Here is a 22,783-nt window from a genome sequence, read left to right as displayed (position 1 = left end):
GGTAAGGAATATAATCTCATTATGTAAAAACTCAAATACCAGCTCCAAAAGCAGGGCAGAAATGAGGAAAACTACTTTGAGAACAAGAAAATCCATCTTTTAAAAATTTTCTTCATCCTTCTTCATCACCTGGATGCGATAGGACATAGGAATAGGAAGGGCAGAGTGATGTATTATCTCATCTCACTTTTTCCAACTAATCTCTGTTCACAGTGAGGAACTTGCATTCCCTAGACTCCAAGATCTCCAAACATTTGTATCTAGAAATTTTTAATTCTTTGCAGGCACAGAAAGAAAGGTGAGGTCAGACAGATTTATAACATTCCAACATTTTTTGCTTCTACTAATTTTAAAAAGAGATGCTACATATTTGAGGGACCTCTTTCATGGGAAAATGAAAGACCTATTTTGCCCTTATTTACTTAGCCACGGACACATCAGCACAACTTTATAAACACACTGCTTTCTATTCCATCTTATTTTATCCATATATTTAGTAAGTACATGTTCACAGGTATATTTTTACATGGTATTTCTCCCCTCTCCCTCAGTCTGGATCTCCCTTCCACTTCCCCTCCTCAGGGAGCCACAGAGAGCAAGGAGGTCACCTCTTGGTCTCCTTTTCTCCAACTAGACAACCCGTAAGTCCTCAGGCTTTCCTCACTGCACATCCCTTCCAGCCTTTCACCAGCTTTGTTGCCCTCCTCCAAATGCATTCACATACCTGAACTTGAATTTTCAGATTGTGGAGCCCAGAACTGCACACAGTATTCAAGGTGAGGCTGCACTAACACTAAATAAAGCAGGAGAAATCATCTCTTTTAGTCAGCTGGCTATGCTGTGTTTAATGCACCTCAAAATTCAGTTTGCCCCCTTGGCTGTCAGGGCACACTGTTAGCTCATGTTGTGTCTGCTGTCAACCAACACCCCCACATCCCTCTCCAGCCGCTCACCTCCCAGTCTTTACCTATGTCCAGAAGTTCACATATTAGACTTACAGGTTATAAAAAGCATAAAGAGAAACAGACTTGTTGCTTCAACATATGGGATAATTCACATCATCACAGTATGCCACTTTGCATTTGCTTTTATTAAGGTATCCACAAGTTATAAAGAACAGTTTTTCAACTTAACCTTAGGCCTTCTATCTAAAGTGGATCAATGTGAAAATGAGTTTACAGTCATCCACTAGGTGGGGTGGCTCCCCAAGTTCATGCATCAAATCTGCTGCTTCTGTTTACCATGCTGTTTAAGAAGAAATTTTCACTTCCTCAGAGGAATGCAAGATGATAAATGCAATAAATAAAGTAAATTCACAAGTATAAAATATCTGACGCCCACTAGAAATGACTGCTCTCTGTGAAAACAACCTCACAATCTAAACTTTCCCCCTGCCAGTGAAGATTTTGCCTCAGGTTCTTCTGCGGGGGGGAACAGTAAGGGAGGTGTTAACCAACAACCAAGAAATGGTTTTTAACCCTGCTAAGGAGAATGGTTTATGAATTATAGGAATTGCTACATTACAGAAGCTGATAACTAGCATGCATTTCAAGATCCAAAAGGGAAAAGACACACTAAAACAAATCAACAACAACAACCAACTTTCTTCACAGTTCCTAAAGCAACTTTCAAGCTAAAGACTAAATGTGACTTGTAACAAAAAAATACCCAGGCCATGATGACAAGACTGCATTACACTGTCAGCTTGGGGAAAAAAAAAAAAAAAAACCAACAACAAAAAACATGAAGAAAGAGAGGTTATATTATGTCCAGATCTGGAGGCCTGGCTTTCTAAGGAGTACATCTACGCTTAATCCAAAGTAGCAAGGATCATTGTATGGATTACTGAGAAGGCTACTGTGGATATAATGTATGCTTTAAAAAGCAAAGCGGTAACAGAAGAAAAGATGTCCTAAGAAAAGTCACAAGTATGATGTGAGGTCCTGAATATATTCTTTTCAGGAAGGTAGCTCTATGTTTGAGAAAAATTTGAAGGCGACAATCATACAAACGACTTCAAAGATGCATTCTAATAGTACTAGAGTGTTTTCCAAGACAAAGGCATAGCAAGACTCAAAAGTAACAAAACAAATAAAAATTCAAAAGGTGATGATACCAAGTGTATTTTTTTGTTGTTTGTTTGTTTTTTAAATCTTCAGGCTAAGGGAGAGAACAGTTTCTGACAGCACTAAATTTTTATACTGCGAGTGAAATATATTCAAAAAGGCTTCTGTCAGTTCCAATCCAAAGTTATTTGGCTTGCTGCATACCATTTTATGACCAGTTAACATTACAGGAAGTGAAATCAGAGAACAATGATCTACTCTGGTTTGAAAATTCACGAATCAAAAGATCAGGAGAGGAAGCAAAAGCTCCAAGCCTACACAGTGTGACAGAGGCTCTGTTGTACCAATGTTTGGCAGGGCTCAAGAACTAAGCTTCTATAGGAACTCATACTTGCAGACAAACAATGCAGAAAAAAAGCTCACAAAAGAGCTTTTGATTAACAACTGCACAAGCACTTAGGATATTGTAATTATGAATAATGTCTATTTACATTTTGTATTGAGATCAGAAATTTAGGAATTCAGCAGAACTAAAAAAGAAAGACTATAATAGAATACTTCTTGTAAAATATTTTTGGAATTATAGGAAAAGAATAAGACAATTTCCGTTTTGCCACCGTTATCTGACCCTTATTTTACCTTGCACCACTTTTTTTTTTTTCTTTTTTTGCGATTCCTGGAAAATATATTGATGCTTTCACTCTGTTAAAGTTCAAATCATTTAAAGGTTCCAGAATTGAAAGCTTCAGTATCTTATAAATCTTAAGTTTTATAAACAAATTCAAGCTAATGCTTAACAAAATTGCCACTAGAAGAAAACATTTAATAATTACCTATTTTTTTTTCCAAGATGCTAGCTCACTCTAAAGTTTGTTTTATGCAAAAGGACATCAGATAGCAACATCGTTCAGCAACAAAATGACAGGGAAATGGACCAATTATTATTTTCAATACTTTCCTTCCTTACAGAACTCTTTTCTGCATAAACAAACTGTTTAATAGAAGGTGCTTTATTTAATATTAGCTTTTTATTCATTTGACATTTTGAATGTGTAGACAGTCTGCAGAATGTGCTAGAAGCACTAACCAGAAGACTGTACACAAAACATATACTCCATCCTGAATTAGCAGCACATGCCAAAAACATAACATGTAAACCAACGCTACACTTGCAGTTTATCCCTTCTAAATGTAGCCGCTACTTAGTTTTGTCTGAAAAGTTCTTCCACAAAAGACTTCTTTAGAAAACAGAACAATGAAATGCAGCCACAGGCCAGATTCTCCTCAAATAATTTATTCACATTCGCAATTTGCACGTATTCCAAGTCTTGAATTGCCTCTTTATTAGCCTAGCAACTAAGCGAACGCTTTCAAGTCTTAACATGTTCTTTGGCAAATGTCAGGTGATCAGTTTACACTGCAAAACACAAATAAGATTTTGCAGATGCAATCGTCTAAAAAGCAATGTTACAACTCACATAGAAGTGAACCAAACAAAATCTAAGTGCACTTACACTGTATGACTGTATTTTTACTACATTTTGTTACGCTTTAGTTTCTTGCGATATGCTCTAGATACACCTGAATTAAGGAAACTTTACCTAGTACGTCACTCTAATCTCTCTGTTTTGTAGTTGAGGGTTGCTTGTCTGTAATGGCTCAGGAAAACACTTTTTCCTCCACAAAGTGTCTAAACTTCGTCCACACATCTTTTTGCATTCTGGTTTTACAAGAATTTCCACAGTTTATTGTGCAACAAAGTAGTATTTCCTCATGTTTATTTTAACACCACCTGCGTGCACCTCATTGTTGCCAAGTACTTGTTTCATTTATGAGGGCTGGCAAGTAATCACCATACGGCTGCTGCTATGAAAGGCTTCGTAGATTTCGAGCCTAACTTCTCCCTTATGGCATCCTCTTCCAGACTTAAGAATATCACTGCAAGTAATTACTTCCTTTATGAATGCTGCTTTACCATCTGGACTTGGAAATTTATTTTACAGCTAATTTTGTCAACACGGTCAATAGTCTATTCTACTGACCCTGATTTAAGTAGAAATCTGATGGCTTCCTGTGAAGAAGAACTGCAGTGTTAGAACCTCCTGAAGGTCCTGCCACACAAAATGGATCAGAAAAATAGTGCAGTTTTTTGTTTTTTTCTGCTACAGCTTTCTTTGAATAATTTTAGTATCTTGTTGATCGGCTGACTTGAAGACTTTGGGCAACATTCCTACCTTCGATAGTTTTGAATGATATTGCTTAATTTATTTTTTTATTTTTTACACTTCTGTACACTTTTATTTTTAGGTTACTCCTTTAACCTACCAGAGTTTAAAATCCCTTCCAATTTATTTGAACAATACTTTGTTAAACTATATATATATATATATATATATATATATATTTAAGTATACCTTCTGACTTGCTTCTAATAACTTCCTTAGATTGCTGTATACAAGCCTTTTTTTGGGTCTTTTTGAGGTCTTTGATAGGAGCTTAAAATTTATTTTAGAAACATTCTATAAGCTCATAGCAGTCTCCGTATTATCTGCAAACATGTTATTTTAATGGCTGTTTTGGTTTTCTATATAGCTATGTAGAACATTTGACTGCTGTCCACAGACTAAATTTCTAGTATCTACAGCAGTAATGAATTCGAAATGCAATACAGTCGATCCAAAGCTATATCCAGAATAAATATGAATTTTTCAACTGAACTGCAAGATAGTTTTAAGAGGCTGTTACTCTAATTACTATAGGAAAGACAGACATATCTTGAGCCACTGTCAGTGACTGCTGTAAGCATCGACTTCGCTTTAAGAAGGCACACAAAGAATAATGTGCACTGTAGCTGACTGATTTAAAATCAGTCTGTGTCCATGAAATTACTCTTATCTTTACAAGTTGATGATACCAATTAGGAACACGTTTCTTACACTTCCATTTTCAGCCTCCTATAATCATAAAGATTAACGCTAATGAATAGCGCCCCAATTGACTATTCTCCTGCAGGACTATAGAAATGTAATTATGACAGGCAAAGAGAAGCATTGCAATAAAACTGCTAAAGGCCTCAAAGGTTAGATAGCAAAAGCTACAGACATTTATCTTTAAAGCTTCTTAAACAATGCAATTTTTAAGACTCTTTTTGGAATTAAGTTTCACGTGTCACAATTCTCCTTATGCTTTATCAGCCATTAACCTCCTTACTTATAAGTTACCCCCCACAGGTAATTCATTTATCACTTAAGTAAACTAACCCAACTTATTCCCTTGTAGGCATAGAAACAAGGAAACCTGGGAAGCACTTATATGCATGCTGAGCAGACTAGTTTTATCTTCCCTCAACTGCAAACATGTAAGATCTTTTTCATTGTATAGCAAATCAATAACTGCAAGTAAAGTAAGTTTTGTTTAAAAAAAGAATACTCTTTATCTTAAGGGTAAGAGAAGCTGTTTACTGATAAACTCGCTGAGCTGAATAATTCATTCACACAGTCCTCTGTGGGGATATACTTATTCTATGTTTTGGAGCTAAAGAATTTAAGGCGAGTACTTACAGTTAAGAGCACTGTGGGCCAATAAATTCGAACAGCTCTCCAGTTCCTTTACTGCACCATGAACCAAAGACATCAGGATTCTAACAAAATATTTGCTACTGTATAGCAACAGTTAATTCTTTGAAGTAAATCTATGAAGATTCTTCCTAGTTTTCTAAAAGGAATGAGGATCTTTCATGAATTGTAGATGTAAAAAGTTGGCCAAACACTTCTAAACTTACATTATTACATAATATCTCATGAGACAACATCCAAAGAGCATCACTGCCTCTGACCTCATTTAGTCTCTTAAAACACTGGATTTTTATAGAACAGCTGCATGCATATAGAAGAGCCGCCATTCTATGATTCTATGTGACTGAAATAGCAGGTAGGTAGGTAGCTCTCACAGTATGTCAGGAATGGAAACAGAGGAGGATAAACTAGGAGGATTTTTGTTTGTTTTGAAAAAAAGATTCATAGAGGAGTACTTGTTGCAGGAATGAACCTTGCTTTTTCTTGTCCATTAGATGAGATATGTAGAACTGATGTATAACATGCTATGACTTGAACAGTACAACCTGCATACACAAAAACAATTTTACATGGCAAGTGCAACATACATGCTATGTTGATAGATTGCTTCTTCCAAAATGACAGACTGATTAAATCAGTATGCCTAAGTAAAGTGGCAGCACTTGTTGACATTACAGTTGACAGAAAGGAGCCTCTAACTTAAATAACTTGATGAAAGAGATCAGAAATTCAAGAATCCTGGAGAAGATATATACTAATGAATAAAAAACCTGCTCTAGTGGTCACCTGAGAAAGCCTAAGCCACCTGCAGTGCATTTCCCAGGTAATAAGATTCTAAATTTCAAATAGAAGTACTCATTTTTCTCAGAAGCTTCTTTGAAATTCTGTAATTAAGGAGAACGACATGTAAGTGGCAACCATTTTTTCATAATCCTGGAGGTTCTGTTGACTAAATTTAAAGCAGACTAATGAGATAACTATAACCATCCAACTTGTTGTGCAGACTCAAGTAGTCTCAGCATTTTGTCTGGAGGTTAGGAAAAATTCTCTTCTGCCACCTACTTTTAAGTCAAGCGTTTCAAAAATAAATTATTTATGTATGCTTTCATACAGTTATGAAAACCTTTTTTCAGCCAGTGCAGATGGTTAAAAATATTTGTCATTGTTCCAGTGAATATAAAGTCTCCAGACACTAGCAATAGTCATGAATCTTCACTAGCGACATGAATAACCACATAAAAAAAGACAAAATGCAGGATAGAAGTACTCTGACATCAAGTAATGACATGGAAAGCGTTCTGAAATGCAGTAAATTATGGAAATAAGTAGAAAGCACAGCAGAAAATTATATTTTTTCATCAGCCAGTAGGGCCATTGTGATGGGTCCACCAAAGAAATCCATTTGAATGATTAGAAACAGAAACTAACACATTATTCCACCAAAACTAAGGAAGAAACCTCAGCTATGGATGAAGCTATCAGAACTAATCAGACAAAAGGGTTTATCCGGAAGAGGGCAGAATGAATGATATAAAATATTTGCGCACCTTTAACATTAAAGAGCCTAGAGTTACCATAAGTAACATGTCGTACATGTAGTACATGTACATGGCACAACCATATTGGGAGAAAACCATGTGTGCTTCTTTCTATAGCTTTTTGGTCTTAATGGGAAATATCTGCAAAATCATTCAACATTCCTCATCATTCTTCTCAAATGGTAAGCTATCGTAGAAACCAACTGCTTTAAAACAAAATGCTAACTTAAGTTATCTTTTCCTCACAGAAACAAAATCCTCAGATAAGCAGGTTAGAAAAAAGTTTGTGCGTGAAAGAATAAATCTTCCCTAATCTTAAGGAAAACAGATAGCTTTAATAACCCTGGCTTATAACAACTTAATAGTTGTAAGTAGTAATAATAGTATAATTATATATAATAATAGTAGTAAGGAAGAGATAAAATACTACATACGAGGTTCAACAAGGCCAAACGGAAGGTGCTGCACTTGGACTGGGGCAATACCAGGTATTTATACAAACTAGGGGAAGAACTCCTTGAGAGTAGCCCTGCAGAGAAGGGCTTGGGGGTCTAGGTGGATGAGAAGCTGGACATAAACCAGCAGTGAGCACTTGCAGCCCAGAAGGCCAATTATGTTCTGGGCTGCATTAAAAGAGGAGTGGCCAGCAGGGAGAGGGAGGTGATTGTCTCCTTCTGCCCAGCTCTTGTGAGGCCCCATCTGGAGTACCACTTCCAGGCCTAGGGCCCACAGCACAAGAAGGATGTGGAGCTCTTGGAACAGGTCCAGAGGAAGGCCACTAAGATGATCAGAGGGCTGGAGCACCTCTCCTATGAGGAAAGGTTAAGGGAACTGGGCTTGTTTAGCTTGGAGAAGAGAAGGCCCCAGGGAGACCTCATTGCATCCTTCCAATACTTGAAGGGAGCGTATAAACAGGAGCGGGAATGACTGTTTACATGGGTGGATAGTGATAGGACAAGGGGGAATGGTTTTAAACTAAGACAAGGGAGGTTTAGGTTAGATATTAGGAGGACGTTTTTCACTCAGAGGGTGCTTACGCGCTGGAACAGGTTGCCCAAGGAGGCTGTGGATGCCGCATCCCTGGAGGCATTTGAGGCCAGGCTGGATGTGGCTCTGGGCAGCCTGGTCTGGTGGCTGGCAACCCTGCACACAGCAGGGGGGTTGAAACTAGATGATCATTATGGCCCTTCTCAACCCAGGCCATTCTGTGATTCTATGATATTTTTGTTGAATAGGTAAGTTATCTACACAGAGTCATTTCTCTTCTGGAAAGTTTTTTCTGCCTGTAAGACAGGCTTCTATTGATGAAAATAAAAGTGAGCCTGAAAAGTTACATTTCATATTTAGAGACAATAGGCTCAAGAAGGCTGTGAGAAAAGAAATGTGGTAAGTTCGCAGGCTCAACTTCAGAATTAAGTAAGAAGCTGTAGGGGATTTCTGGGGACATCAAGCTACACATTTAAGTGATCCTATACATTTAACAAGAAAAGAAATAAAAGACAGATGTCAAAAATTATTCAATTGTTGGTCTCACATTCCTTCCTTTGGGTAGCTCTTAGTGTAAAACAACTAAAGGGTGATATTTATTCAGTATAAAGTTCCTGTCTTTTCCTCAACTGGGTCAATGATGTAAAAGCAAGAGCAGGAGGATGTCATTTACTCTTCTATAGCACAGTAGAAGCACACGTAACTAAATAAAAGTAATTTATTTTTGTCACTGAAAGAAAAGACAGCTTTAAATACACTCAGAAAATAGAATCTTTTAGACTACAAGAGAAGAAAAGTTACCATTTGCTGATGAGAAGCCTTTTTGCTGTTGGACAGAATTAGTCTCCAAAGGAGGCTATATGAAACTAATGGAAATAGAACTCAATAAAAAGGACACTAGCTGTTTCAAAGGACTTATTTCTCCATCATATAAAAACAAAACCAAAAAATCTTCCAGAAGAACAAGTAAAAAGTTTTCATTTTCCTCTCAGAACTAAAGAAAGAACAGAACAGAAGTAATAACATCACAACATTCAAAGCCACTGCTTTAAAATGCCAGAGAAGCAGCAAAGGCAAAACTTCCTTTATACCTTCCACTGTTTTGATTTGGTGGAAAGAAGACAGCTTTGTAATTTAGAGAAGGATGAACAGCTGAGACCTGAGCACTAGCTCAGTAATGATCAGCTACTGAGAAATACTGCAGTACGAAACCATCAGCTTAGTTTTCTTTAGTAGGACCAACATATACATATATCCTGAGCCTTTTGCTTTATCTATTCCCTAGATCAGTATATTTAATTTGGCATTTCAATGCATGCATTTATATGCATATAAAATATTTACATGTACATGGTAGATAACAATCCAACTGTCTTGACACATTTCATAGGAATAAAAGTCATATGAATTTTAACTATTGAGATTTTTTAAAAATACACTTAGCTCGCCTTTTCTGTTTGAATTAATGTTGTTGAGAGACTTGAAAGTTTCTGTTTGTTTGTTGACTAAATCATCTATAATCCACTGAGAACTTCAAGCCAACAGTTGCCATATTCTAGCAAAGAGAATGCCAGCGTTCAGCCTCTTCTAGTTCTGACTCACAGTTGACTGCAGTCACTGCTGGGATTCCTGCATGCCTCATGCCTGCTCTAACAGCAAAAAGCAACAAGAATTTCTAGCTGAGAAGACAGAAGCATGAGCTCCACTTTCTTCCTGGTCTCAGTCCCATACTTCTCCCCTCTCCTTCCACGGCAGCACAGTATTTAAGTCCACATCACTTTTTTCCCCTAGTTTTTATACTAGAAAAACTTCAATTCTACTGCATACTGCATTTTTAGAACTACTGCATTTTATCACCTCTAAATAATGGAAGAAGTAATTAAACAGAATCATTATCTGGTCTGCTTCAGATAAAGAAAAAGGGAGACTGAAAATTCACTGATTTCTTTTACAGAGGTTCACTAGAACAAGTGGAATTGAATAGCCATATTATTAAAAGACTATAAATGCAAGTTCACACATGGCAGACATCAGTCCTTCATCTCACTGAAAGCTCATATCTCAGAAATGTGGGGTTCTGCATCAATGAACCTCTGTGTCAGACTCAATGGCAGTTTTGTGATAGTGACAAACAGCTACTTGAAACTGGATTGAGACAGCCAATGTTTTTAACCTGAGGCAAGTTTCTATTGTAGTGATGGAAATAAAGCTATTAATGAAGTCACCAGTATTTAACTGTTCCTGTTGTGCCTCCCATTGGTCAAATTTAACAAGTCCAGCACTGTAGTGCCCACAGCCAAAGAAAAAAAAATGGGCCACTTCATTAAGAAAAGCTTTTCCTATTTAGAGAAGGGAATAAAGAATTGGTTTACACTGAAGATGGATCATTTGCTAAGCACATATATATTTATGCAAGTATGCCAATTTTAAAAGAGCATTTTTGCAACTCAGTCTCCTCATGCTTTTCTAGAACAGAAAAATGTCACATTCTATACTACTCTCTACAACAGCACACTAGTAGAGCATTACATAATTTGAGACTAGCCCTTTATACTCAGATATTTATTTCTAGCTGACTTAGCTCAAGGTCCAGAGAAGACAGCAAAAATGGCCAGTATTTACTATAGCATCTTTCCATCTGTGCAGGCAAATAACAGCTTCAGTCATGAGAAAGCTTTTACTAAGCACAACCACATCACATACTTGCATGTGTATTGACAATAAAAGTGAAAATTATATTAAATGTACTATAAAATAATCCACCTCTTCTTTAGAATTACAGTATACATCATAACATTAAAATTTCTCTCCTAGGAAAGGTAGAAATATTTATCTCGTTTATCCCATTCCCCTCCCTCTTTGCAGCACTAACCGTTAACGGCACAGTTTCTAAGGCACAATGGTAATAGCAACAGCATGTAAGGAGACAGCAATGTTACAGGAAAAGGTTCAAAAGGAACAGATACCCAGGAGGTCCTAGAGAACTAAGGCACCTGTTCAACTGTCTTTTTATTGTGATAATACACTTTTTTTCCCTTCTTACACCAGCAAGAAGAGGACATGATAAAACCGCCCTATTAAATAGTGCTTGGCAAGACTCTTTTTGAGATCTCTGGAGCCCGTCAGAGGAAGCAATCCATCCTCCATCCCTTTTATTCCAACCCGACAGGTTCTAGCAGTGACAGCACTAATGAAGTCACCAGATGCAGAACCTAGCCACACTTCAGCATTGGCCCCTTTCAGAGCTACTTCCCTCTTAACATTATTCTCAATAAAGAGAGCTGGTTCTAGTATCAGGTATAGAATAGATGAGTCCTTGAGAGTTAGTTTTTACCTTCATACTATTAACAGTAACTGAAGTTGGTGTTGTTCTCACTTTACAAATAGAGAGCAAGTCAGGAAACAAAGCACAAGTCTAAAAGAAACCATGTGAAAATAATTGCTTTTCAGTTCTGTGCATTGGCCTTTGGAGCAAGCTTTCTATCTCTTGCTATTTAAAATACTTACCAGAAACTGAAATTTTTAATAGTGTTGTTTCAGACACCAGGACAGTAATGCATTTCAGTTTGTTTCCTGTGTCTATTGCCCTGGTGCACTTGTGAGTGCCAGCTAAGTTTAGTAACTAATTAGACCGGAGTCACAATTCCGTTAGAGGTCTGGATCAGTAATTCACAAAGCAGGAAACAAAACATCTCTTGTTGAAATAACTGTAGCTTCATTTGAAGGACTTTTTTTTTTTTTTAAAAAAAAAAGAGTTTAAAGAGGGAGAAGTCTCCTGGTAGCTATACAAACTACTTTGTATGCTTCCATTTTCAAAGCCACAAAATAGGTCATGTTTGAATTAAGTGAAACCTCTGGCTGACATAACTATTTCAAATCAGTTGAGCTTTGACACCAGACTAATAGCAATCAAAGATCACCACAATCTGTAGTTCCAATACTAATTTTCTCTTTATACTGAAATGGAATCATTTCAAAATAAATACTAGCATACTTTGTTGACAACAACAGAAACTAAACAGCCACAAAAACACTCCTTAAACAAAAACCTGAGTAAGATCATTACCAAGGAAGAAGCACTAACATAAAAGATTTCATGCCTCTATAGAAAGTGCAGCTTATTGGTATAGGGCAATTGAATCTTACAGTACCAAGAAAGCAAAAGTGCCCAGGATTTCCTCAGAGAGGTGTATTTACTTATCAGTGCTATTCCACTACTGCATAATAGAAGATTACAGCTAGGGATGAGAGAATAGACAAAATTATCAATACTTTTGAGAAGAACTTCTAACCATTAGCAGCAAGAAAGAAACAATTACCTTCGAAGTATCACAGTATTTTATGATGTTGTAAACGTAACTAAAGGATTAGACCTACTGCCTATCTTAGAAGCTGCTAGAGCAAATTGAGGTCATTATGGATCCCAGGCAAAATCTGATCAGGTACCTAAATATTTAAAGTTGAACCAAAGCTACAAGTAGCAACAGATAAAGCTTTGGAACTTCCATGAATACTCAGCATCCCTTGGCTGAAAAAGGCACAATTCCCAGATATATCTCTACCTCAAAGAAGAAAAAGACTGGCTTTTCAGCCTTCTGCACCACTGTAGATTGGTCAGTGGAAAACAGGTGAGGCAGCAGGTCAGCCTCATAGTGCTGGTCTCCTGCTTTGCAAGGTTCCTCACCTTGTTAGATAAAGAGTGGGAATGGGACAAATCAGTGTACCCAGCCCTTACTCCATTTCACAACAGGGAAGAGCATGATGACATTGCTTCTCCTCCAGGTGAATACATACCTTCAGGTACTTTCACCAACCTTTGCAAAGAATGCAAGAGGGTCAACATTCAGAGCAACTCCTGACTCAAAGAACCTTCAATGACTGCGTAACTTTTGTTTGCACTGTGCTTGATACTAGGATTCACTGGGGCTTATCAGGCTGTCAACGGTTTATGGGTGTTCAGCCCAGTTCCGTGACGAAGGGGACGGGGGATCCACGGGCCCACGCCCCAGGAAAAGGGAAAAGGGGAAAAGGGTAAGGAGATGGCCCTGAGAGCAAAGAACAGTGGCAACAATCTGAGGAGAAACAAACTAATTTACTAAATAAAATATCAGAATGCAAAACAACACACTATAATACAATATAATTACAATTTAAGCTGATAAATCCAATACTGAGAGAGAGAATGTCCCAAAAATCAAGGTAGGCCTTACTCTACTACTGACGATAAGACGGCTGGAGAGCGAGGTGCTGCCAAGACGAGAGACGGCGGAAAAAGGGACGAGGTCTCGTGATCTGCAAGTTTTTATACTGCGAGCTTTTATCTTTTCCCTCCGGCTGGAAAATGGTAACAGAGGAGCAAAGTACTGTGGGGAATGTAGTAGTCCTTCTCTTCTGAGAACCAGGTACATTCACTACATGATGTTATGATGTGGAGTACCAATAACCGAAAATCACAAAACCATGACAAGGCTTATAAGAGCTACCATACAAGAAGATTTAAATAATAAAAGTGTATGCAGAGGAGTTTTACCCAAGAAGAATATAGTGGCCTTGCATATCAGACAGAACTAAAATTTCAGGTCACTTTGTATTCCTACAGTCTTCCCATATCCCCATTTCACCTTGTCCTGTGTCTCTTCTTCAGTGTGTCTGTTTGTTATATGCATATCAGAGTTCAGCAGTTCCTAGAGATAGAAAAAGGGAAAACACACGCAAGTTCTAGAAGAGTAAATAACTCCACAAAACTTTGAAGCGTCTCTGTCTCGGGTCTTACAGGGTTGTTGAGGGACAAGGTACAGACAACATTTATTTCAGCAGATTTTTAACTGCAGCTTCAGAATTATAACAAAAGCAAAGAATCAAAGATATAATCACCTTTGGGCCACACTTTGGAACTTGCTTTCCTTGATTATATTTGAATATAAAGACTACTCCATTTTCCAAGTTGACATATAAAGCTGGCTCCCTCCTAGAAGCCCTCTATCATCAGCTTCCCAGTCCCAAAAACTCAGAAAACCCTAGCTTGGGGATCAAGCAGGACACTGCACAAAAAGTTTCAATACAACTCTAATGACCTATATAACTACATTCAAAAAGCATAGCAATAGAGAAAAACATCACATCCCTAAACTTCCAAGCCTGTGCTATTTCACATTCTCTCTCTACTACTCTCCTGTCCCCCTCTCTTAATCATTCTCATCTTACTTGGAGTACTACATAATTGCAAAATTCATTTACTATTTTTACCCTCAGGGAATACAGAGAGCTATAGAAATGACTGTGAAGATGGTAGAAGGTTCTTGTGTTGCACAATGAATAAGCAGACTAAATTCGTCTATATATTGAATGATGATAATTCAAATGCTTTAATTTGTAACATGTTTTATCTAAAACATATGCCAGAAAAAAAAATAGTGTACTAAAAAAAAAAAGCAACAGATACTAAGCAAGCACTCTTGCAGTATGCAATGAGATGGTTGACTTGGGAGGCTAATGAATTAGTATAAACAATTTAAATCTAATTTAATTTAACAATGTAGGGCATTTGTGCATTGCAAAGTAACAGATAGTCATTTGCTTCTTCATTAAATCAAAGATAATATTGCTGATTACCCTTCCATGAATTATTTTACTGAAGAAGACAGCAAACAAATTTTACACTTAGCCATAAAAGTTCACGGCTAGTCCCCAAACAAGCAAACATAACCAGTGAAGGATACCACTGAATGTAACACAGACCAGCTGTGGTTTAAGGCAATGTGTTATTCAGTCAAAACACACTCTCACATTTTAACAGTTAGTGAACAAATGTTTATATAGAAGATACAGAATTTTAAGTATACCTTTTGATTCTATAAAAGACACAGCATGCTCCTAAAGAAGCACAATTTACCATTCATAATCTTTAACTGTTTTAAGATTGTACACCAAGAATGCTGAGCAGTTAGCACAGTGAAAATACTGAAGAAGTTAAATCCAACTATTCTACAGATATTTATGAACTTGCCTCAAAAGTGTTACCGGTGATGTCAAATTCTGGTGGAACAAAGGCACCTTCTGGATCATCTTTGAAAGGAAAAGAAAATGTTTTGGATTAGAAATTAGTAGTTATGCTTGTATAAAAACCATACCAATTTAAGTTTGTACCATAAAACTTGTATCACTATTTGATACACAGGAAATGATGTATTCAGCAGTATTCTGGTTCACTCGTGCCTGACCTACAAAGAATTTGTTATCCATGTTTCTAATACTGTAAGTAAAGTGTTATTTTCAAACTTTCTGCCAGAAGATGCTATACTTTTTCTACTATGAAACAAAACAGATGAAACACCCCCAAAGAGATACATTTAACATGCCTAACCACTTCTCGCATGTCTTCATATCTTTATGCTTGGGCCAAGTTATCATCTAAGTTGGAGTGGATCAGCTATGGCTTGTATGTTTAATTTGTCCTGTTAACAGGACATTTTCATTTGCTAGTTTCCTCTGCAGACCTGGGTTCAAGCAGCAAAAGCAATCTGAAAAGTTAATTTCCTCCTCTTCCATGGGCTAGCTCAGAACCTTGACCTAGTGTTCATTATGGCAATATCTGGAGGAAGTACATTCCTTATGTAGATGCTGCCTAGCAGAGAACTGGGCTACTGCAGGAACCACTGCTGACTGAACAGGAAGGAAGAAAGGAACTTCCTAAAAGAAACCGATATTGCTGCTGCATACAAGCATACATGTAACATCACAGCATGCCGATAACTTCTCAACAGGAAGAAAAAACAGCATGCTCACACATGCCACACACTCATCATAATTTTAGCTCTAATATAACTTTTGTGCCTGTATTTCAGAAGTGAGATGCAAAACTCATATTGTGAAGACAGTAACCTCAGATGCATGGTATAAGACTTGTTTGACACATTTACACATGGCAGCTACCTTTGTTCCCTTCTTTCAAGGGAACAGTTTGAAGGCTGTACAAATGTACAGTTTTTAATAATTGGAAAAGATCACTGTATTCCTTAAACATAGTGTTTAAAATAGAGATTTGTCTGATTTGAACAGACAAGATGGTATTAGAGCCCTTGGCAGAATATCCTACTGGATGTTTGTCACTTTCCTTAGCACAGAACCTGCACACTGTAAAAGCAGAGGTGACAGGCTGTTCATTTTCTCTCACTGGCAAGCAACTCCAGAGGTCATCACTTTCTTCTGGAAGAATCAATGCATAAGTAACAACTATGAGAAAGCAAGAAAAGACAACTTCCAGAAGGGCCTTATCCAGCAAACAGTATTTTAACAAAATAATATTAAGGTTTGAGTGGAAGGGTAAGAGAAAGACCCAAGGACACAGTGGAGGGAGGGGAGGAAAAGAAACAACATACGCAATTTTTTTTTCATTCCTAGGAAAAACACAGTTTTAAGGAGAACTCATGAAAAAATCACTTCCTTAGAGAATAACATGACTTCAGAGAACAAAATATTCATACATCACCTGCATTTCACAGGAATTCCCATAATCACACATTTTAAATACTTGAACAAGACAAATTCACGGATCAATTGTTTGCCAGCTATTCTGTTAGACTAAAACTTTTATGAAGAAATTGATTTTTCTTCCCCAGCTGCAAGCAAAAATATTAGATGAGGTGTGTCTTTAATCCACTAGATTTATCCCCTGCAACAAGTCTTTCATATGTAATCCCTTATAAATACAAAACCAGCTTTTCTCCCCGTCCAAACTTCAAGTCATGGCAAGTTCCTTAAAACAAAGGAAATTAATTCCATGTGACCAACCTATAGTGCTTAAAATGGAGATATATTACATTAACCTGGATAAGTCTTTTAAAATAACTAGGATGAGCCTTCTAATCCAACTCAAAAAAGCCCTTATTGATCAGTCACAAACTGAGCATAGTTTCATGCAGACCTATATTCACCCATTCCTAAATAAGTCTTTTTTTCTTCCTTTATTTTAATTATAAGTCTTAAGAATAGAATATAACGCTTTACTACAGCCTCTCACTATGAGTTTCCATAGTTTTAAAACAAATTGCCTGGAAACACAAATACTTACCACTGAGTTGTTCCATGAAGCACACATTGCCATTGGTGTTAAAAGCCAGAGTGTCAGGAGTGATGCAGAGTGTCTGGAAGATTGCAGAATGGGCAATGCTCTTCAGAGAATGGCAACACTCCAGGCAAATTGCCCAAATATCTTGCTCAGTAAGACAGCTATCTCGCAGTGACAAAATATCAGCAAGGGACACATTCTCCTGCCAAGACATGAATTCATAAATTACTCCACATTTCATGACATTACTTTGGGTATCATAGATTACATTTGACACAAGTGACTACGAGTAATATTTCCAGCAAGTTCTGAGACTTTCCAGGACACTGATTAACACCCCAAGAAACATAAAATGCACAGCACAGTTAACCTGAACAAAGGTATCACAGCATGTTAACATCAAAAATAGACTTACTATGGGAATTATGTAAGTTACATAAACACTGCATCAAAGTTAGGGAAACAGACCATTCAGAGGTAAAAGCAGAGAGACAAAATTAAAACATTTTGATTAACCCATGTCTCCCTTAAGCTCTCCCAGGTGGCTTTGGATAAACTCCTTTTAAATTCACTTCACAGTGAAAATTTCCCTAACAGTGAAAAAGTACCCTCTAAACTGGCCTGTCTTACGAATGATGCTGTTGTGAAGTTTAGTGGTGTAGATCATTCAATAAATCCTCAAAAAGTCGAACACGCTGTATGAAAAGTGCTCTTAGACATAAACATCAAGCATTTTGGTTGTCCTAGGCTTCCCCACTATTCCCAGTGCTCTTGGGATCAAGACAATTCACAGACTTAGTTTCTCAGTTATTGTCTTTAAATATTACATCACCTTCCCTTGATCCTGTGATTACAGCAAGGACATAATGTGTCCAGATTAAAAGAAGATTAATGTATCTCCTCCAGTTATGATATTCAGAAATAATGCTTTATTCAAAGCAGCTGGACTTTTTGGCCTGCTTTTATAGAATACTAAACTAATACATCACCCACAGCTACAGAAGCAAAATTTCCATGAACCTAAAGGCATGAAAAAAACATTCAAACAACCAAAAAACTAATTCCACTGGCAAGGAAAAACACGCAGAGAAATAGAAATATCTACAGAAGCTACTTCATATCAAAGCGATACCATTATTAATTATAGATAATAACTATACAAATTAATGAGAAATTAAGATTGAAGACCACACTTTTTGAATGATGGTAAGCATACCTTGAATTAAAGACGCAACCAAATATTACTTGAAGTATAGAAAGAAAAGTAACTCAATGTCAGCAAAACAGAATGCAAACTGAGTTGTGGTGGTTTGAACTTTTAATTGTGGAAACTTGAAAAACAGAGTTCTAAGTGACTTTACATACCTCATTATTGGAAAACATCAAGAAGATTTCTATTACTATTTACAGATGGGGAAAGTTTGTTGATGCGTTTTTCAGAGAATGAAGTATTACATTCATAATATCCTTTAAACAAGGACCAATCCTTCGTTCAAAATTTGTTCTGCTTTTAGACTAAAGCATAATGCTTAATAACAGGTAGGAAATAAATAATGCTTCCTATTATTTGGCAACCATAACTTTTATTTTCAATATTGTAGTTTTCACCAGCCAAGAGATGTATTAATTCACTAACAGAAGTAATAGTGCAGTGCCATTGAGCACTCAGCCCTCACCGAGCTCAGTCCTACATAACACAGGAGAGCAAAAGCCCTTATAGTTCAGGTACATGAGAAAGACGATCTCACTTTCACTCTCACTCGTATGCATAATGCTGCCATCAGGTTTTGAGGATAGATGAGAAAACTCTGCTTTTTTTTTTTTTATGGGGAACTCCTTTCAAGCATGAAAGGCAGCACAGAGGTTCCTAAATTTGAAAACACAAACATATGAAAAGGAGCTGGCCACAAAATATCAGGCTTTGAAGATGACCATGCTGATAGATAAGACAAGGATAGGATTGGGAAAGAAAGAAAAACTGCCTATTCGGGCACAATGTAGTTTTTGGATCAAAGCAATGAACCAGTTATTTTAATTCTTCTAGGACCACACAGCTAAACAACTATGTGACATTATGGCATTTACCAAAGCTGCAAAGAATATTTCATTAGATGCAAAATAATCATGTCCATCATGTGCATATGGACACAAAAGGCTCAATTTACAGACACTATAAGAAAAAAACATAACCTATAAAGTTTAAGAGAACCTCAGTATTAATTAGCAGTCATAACTAGGACTTGATAGAATTTCTTTTGAGTCAAGCTTGAGTTGAGCTCTTGAGCTGATACTAATCACCAGTAGTAATATCTATAGTTTAAAGCTACAAAACCATCTTTGTGTTGGGGAGTAAATGAAAGATGATGATCTCATGCCAGACTAATTTATCTTCTTTCAAGGGAAAGGGAAAGTTAGGTTAAAAAAGAAAAAAACAAAAAGACCTAAGAAGGCTGGATTCATGTTCAGTAGCTTCTTTCAGCAATGGACAGACTGATGAAGATAAAAACAAAGCAAGACAACAAATAACAACAGAACAGCCACACAGTAAACCTTTCCTTCCAAGGACGTGGAGTTATTTACTTCATGGAAACGGTGTATTTCTCAAGTGACCACACCAAACGATCTTAGCTACCGAAGTAGCTACTGCAGCACAGCAACACCTTTTTACAGAATGAAGCATTGAAAATAGTAAGACATATATTTTCTTAGTTTTCCTAATCAAAGCTATACAGAAACAAGTTTTCCTTGAGGAAAAAATAAATAACAATATTAATCTTTTTCAGAACATAATTCAGCATCTTCTGGCAAGCTGAAGCTTCTGGCAAGCCATAACTGCAATATTTTGGTCCATGGAAAGTTTACAGGAAAACTTGTCACTGTTACAGATACCTTTCCACCTTTCCTCGCTTGTCTCATTATCAGGAAAAGATACTTGCAAAAGCCATTATTGTTTAATAACTGTGAAAAGTTAATAGGCCAGACAACCATACTTCAATTGTTCACTTTAGTTCTCAGTTTTCCCTTGTACTTTCTTCAGAAGTATAATGCAGTGCAGTAGCAAATGTAACAAAGCAGAGAGAAAAATGAAGAGAAAACAAATTGGCCACAGACAACATCTTAAAAAATTAAAATGAAATATCAAAGAGTTTTAGACCAAGAAAATCCTAGCCAGGAAAGACATTTTAAATACACTATCATCCTCAGTATTTCCTACTCATCTGCCCAGGCAGTTTCCCACTTTATGCTGTAAACCACATACACCAGACACCAGTCTCTCCCCTTACACTACACACAGTGATGACGAGCACAGGCTCCAGTCAATGACTAAGCATCTAGGACTACTTCAGCATTCACAGCCTTCTGGCATCTAAGTCCTATTGTCAAGATAGTACGCACAAACCTCAAAACAATCTGTTCTAGAATCACAGAAAACATGGTAAACATCATTCATTAAATTCATCAGATCTGAAGAAAAATCACTTTGTTGCCTGAGCAAGTCCACTGAGTACTCTTCAAATAAGTCCCTTTAAAAAAAAAAAAGTTCTCTAATCACCAGGTGAGAGGTGATCATTCTCAACAAGAATATTTGCAAACATTCATGTGCTTGGAGTAACTAAATAGAAGGGGTGGATGGGAATCCACAATCACAGTATGCATCGAACCAGTGAGAGAAATAGGCTCAGGTCTTCCTCACACAGAAGAAAGAGCTGACCTTCTTCTACCCTGACCAAACACTTCTAGCATTTAAGCTAACCTGTAAAGAGGAGGCCACTGCCAGCTTCCTTCTGTATCTGGCATAGGCCAGTCTGAGAGGGCCTACACCGAGCGCTAAGATGAGGAAGGGTACCCACATGAGTGATAAATACAAATCCTAGGTCAAGATCAGAAGAGCTGGGTCAGGTTCTATCAGAAGGGTGAAACTGCTGAGCCAGGAGTTGGCTTATGGAGGTTGGAGGGACTTCTCATTTCAAGCACCTCTACATCCTGATTCAGCTGCAGTTCTTGAAACACCAAATAAGAGAGCTTTACAAGTTTCGATTTGGGAAACAAGCTGCTCACGTATGGTTCACAAACTTTCACTTCCTAGTTTACTCAACTTACCATTGTTTTACCCAAACATTCAGTAGAACAAGGAATACTTCATATGAAAGGATACTGGGAGCAAAGAGAGAGAAAACAAACAAGTGCAAAACCAAATACATCCACCCAAAGCTGACTGCAGAACCATTCAACACAATAAAGAAACAGATTTAATAGTTTTTCAAACATCTTTTATTCCCTCCTGACAAAGGCCTTTTTACACAGGGCAGTAAGAAATGGCTGTACAAAGACTAAGCTGGTGGCTATAGTAAATACTTTTGCCCATTTTAGAAATTACCCTTGATTGGGTACTACACACTTCATAACTGCTGCTACTCCACAGCCACGCCAGGAACGAGACACCCCATCCCTAGCACCATGACTTGGCTGTTGCATGGAGCAGGTGGAGGAGATGGGCCAAGCTCAACTTGGAAGCTGAGATAACGGGGCAATAGGGAGTGAGGGAGCCCCGGGATCGCACCAGAGCAGAACGGCTGTGTCACCGCGGCCTGGCCGCTCCCGGCGAGCTGAGCTACCCCCGGGCTCCTCTAGGGCTGCCCGCCGTGCCGCAGCACGGGCAAGAGCCGGGGATACCGGGGCCCTAAACCGCCTCACCTCAGGTGCCCGCTGGGGCGGCTGCGCCAGCTCCGTCCCCGCACCTGCCACACTCACCTCATCCTCCAGCAACGTCGGCAGGGGCTCGAAGTCGTAGCAGTTCACCTCCTCCGCCTCCTCATAAAACCCATCCTCCGCAGCAGCCTCCATTCCGCCCGGGGAGAGAGCAGAGGCTTCACACCCTCAGCCCCCGCCGCAGCTCATCCCCACGCCCGCCTGCTTTAACCCCTTCGCCTCCCGGCGGGGCCCAACCACGGGACGCCCCCTACCTCTCCCTGCTGCCCTCAGCCGCCTCCCGCCTAAGCCCTCGGCCGGGGCAGCGCTGCCATGACAACGCGGCCCGCCGCCGCCTCGCCCGTGCCGCGCGGCCTCACTGCGGCGGCTCCCGCCCTCCCGCGGCGCCGAGCACACCGCGCCGCCCGCCCCGGGGCGTCCCCGGCGAACGCCCGGCGGGAGGGCGGCGGCGCTGCGGTGGCCCTGAGGGGCGCGCCCGCCTCAGTGCTGCGCCCCGCGCTAGCCCTGTTCAGCCTGAGCTCGAGTGTCTCCAAGGACAGGGCATATCGTGCACACACACACACACACACACACACACACACACACACACGCACACGCACACGCACACGCACACGCACACGCACACACACACACACGCAGTCTGATCATCTGCTTTAGTTCATTAGCCCTAACATTTTGCTATCCATAGGATCTAAAATAATTTTGTTAATATTCATCAAGCAAAGCAAGGGTTTTACATTCTATCTTGTAGGTAATTCTCCCTCCAAAAGATTAATACTCTAGTAAACTATACTTTCACAAACACTGTGAAACAAAGATACTTTGATTAACTGCTTCATA

General features: G+C 38.5%; 1 protein-coding gene across 6 annotated transcripts in view; it reads right to left on the bottom strand.

The window, feature by feature from the left end:
* The window catches only part of KNDC1 (kinase non-catalytic C-lobe domain containing 1), a 60,840-nt gene extending 38,507 nt beyond the window's left edge, over positions 1-22,333 (bottom strand). For 2 of the 6 annotated variants that reach the window (XM_021399189.1, XM_021399192.1), the window contains exons 1-4: positions 21,986-22,330; positions 17,237-17,435; positions 15,173-15,231; positions 13,788-13,850 (exon numbers count right to left, since the gene is read on the bottom strand). In XM_021399189.1, the coding sequence (XP_021254864.1) occupies positions 13,788-13,850; positions 15,173-15,231; positions 17,237-17,435; positions 21,986-22,078 (414 nt within the window). In that variant the 5' untranslated portion in view covers positions 22,079-22,330. Of the gene's footprint in view, positions 1-13,787; positions 13,851-15,172; positions 15,232-17,236; positions 17,436-21,985 lie in introns of all 6 variants that reach the window. The other 4 variants (XM_021399190.1, XM_021399191.1, XR_002439437.1 and 1 more) reach the window with 3 other exon arrangements.

The sequence above is a fragment of the Numida meleagris genome, chromosome 5, assembly GCF_002078875.1.
Source record: "Numida meleagris isolate 19003 breed g44 Domestic line chromosome 5, NumMel1.0, whole genome shotgun sequence".
Classification (NCBI taxonomy): domain Eukaryota; kingdom Metazoa; phylum Chordata; class Aves; order Galliformes; family Numididae; genus Numida; species Numida meleagris.
The sequence above is the reverse complement of the archived record's forward strand: the minus strand, read 5'-3'. Positions and strand labels throughout refer to the sequence as shown.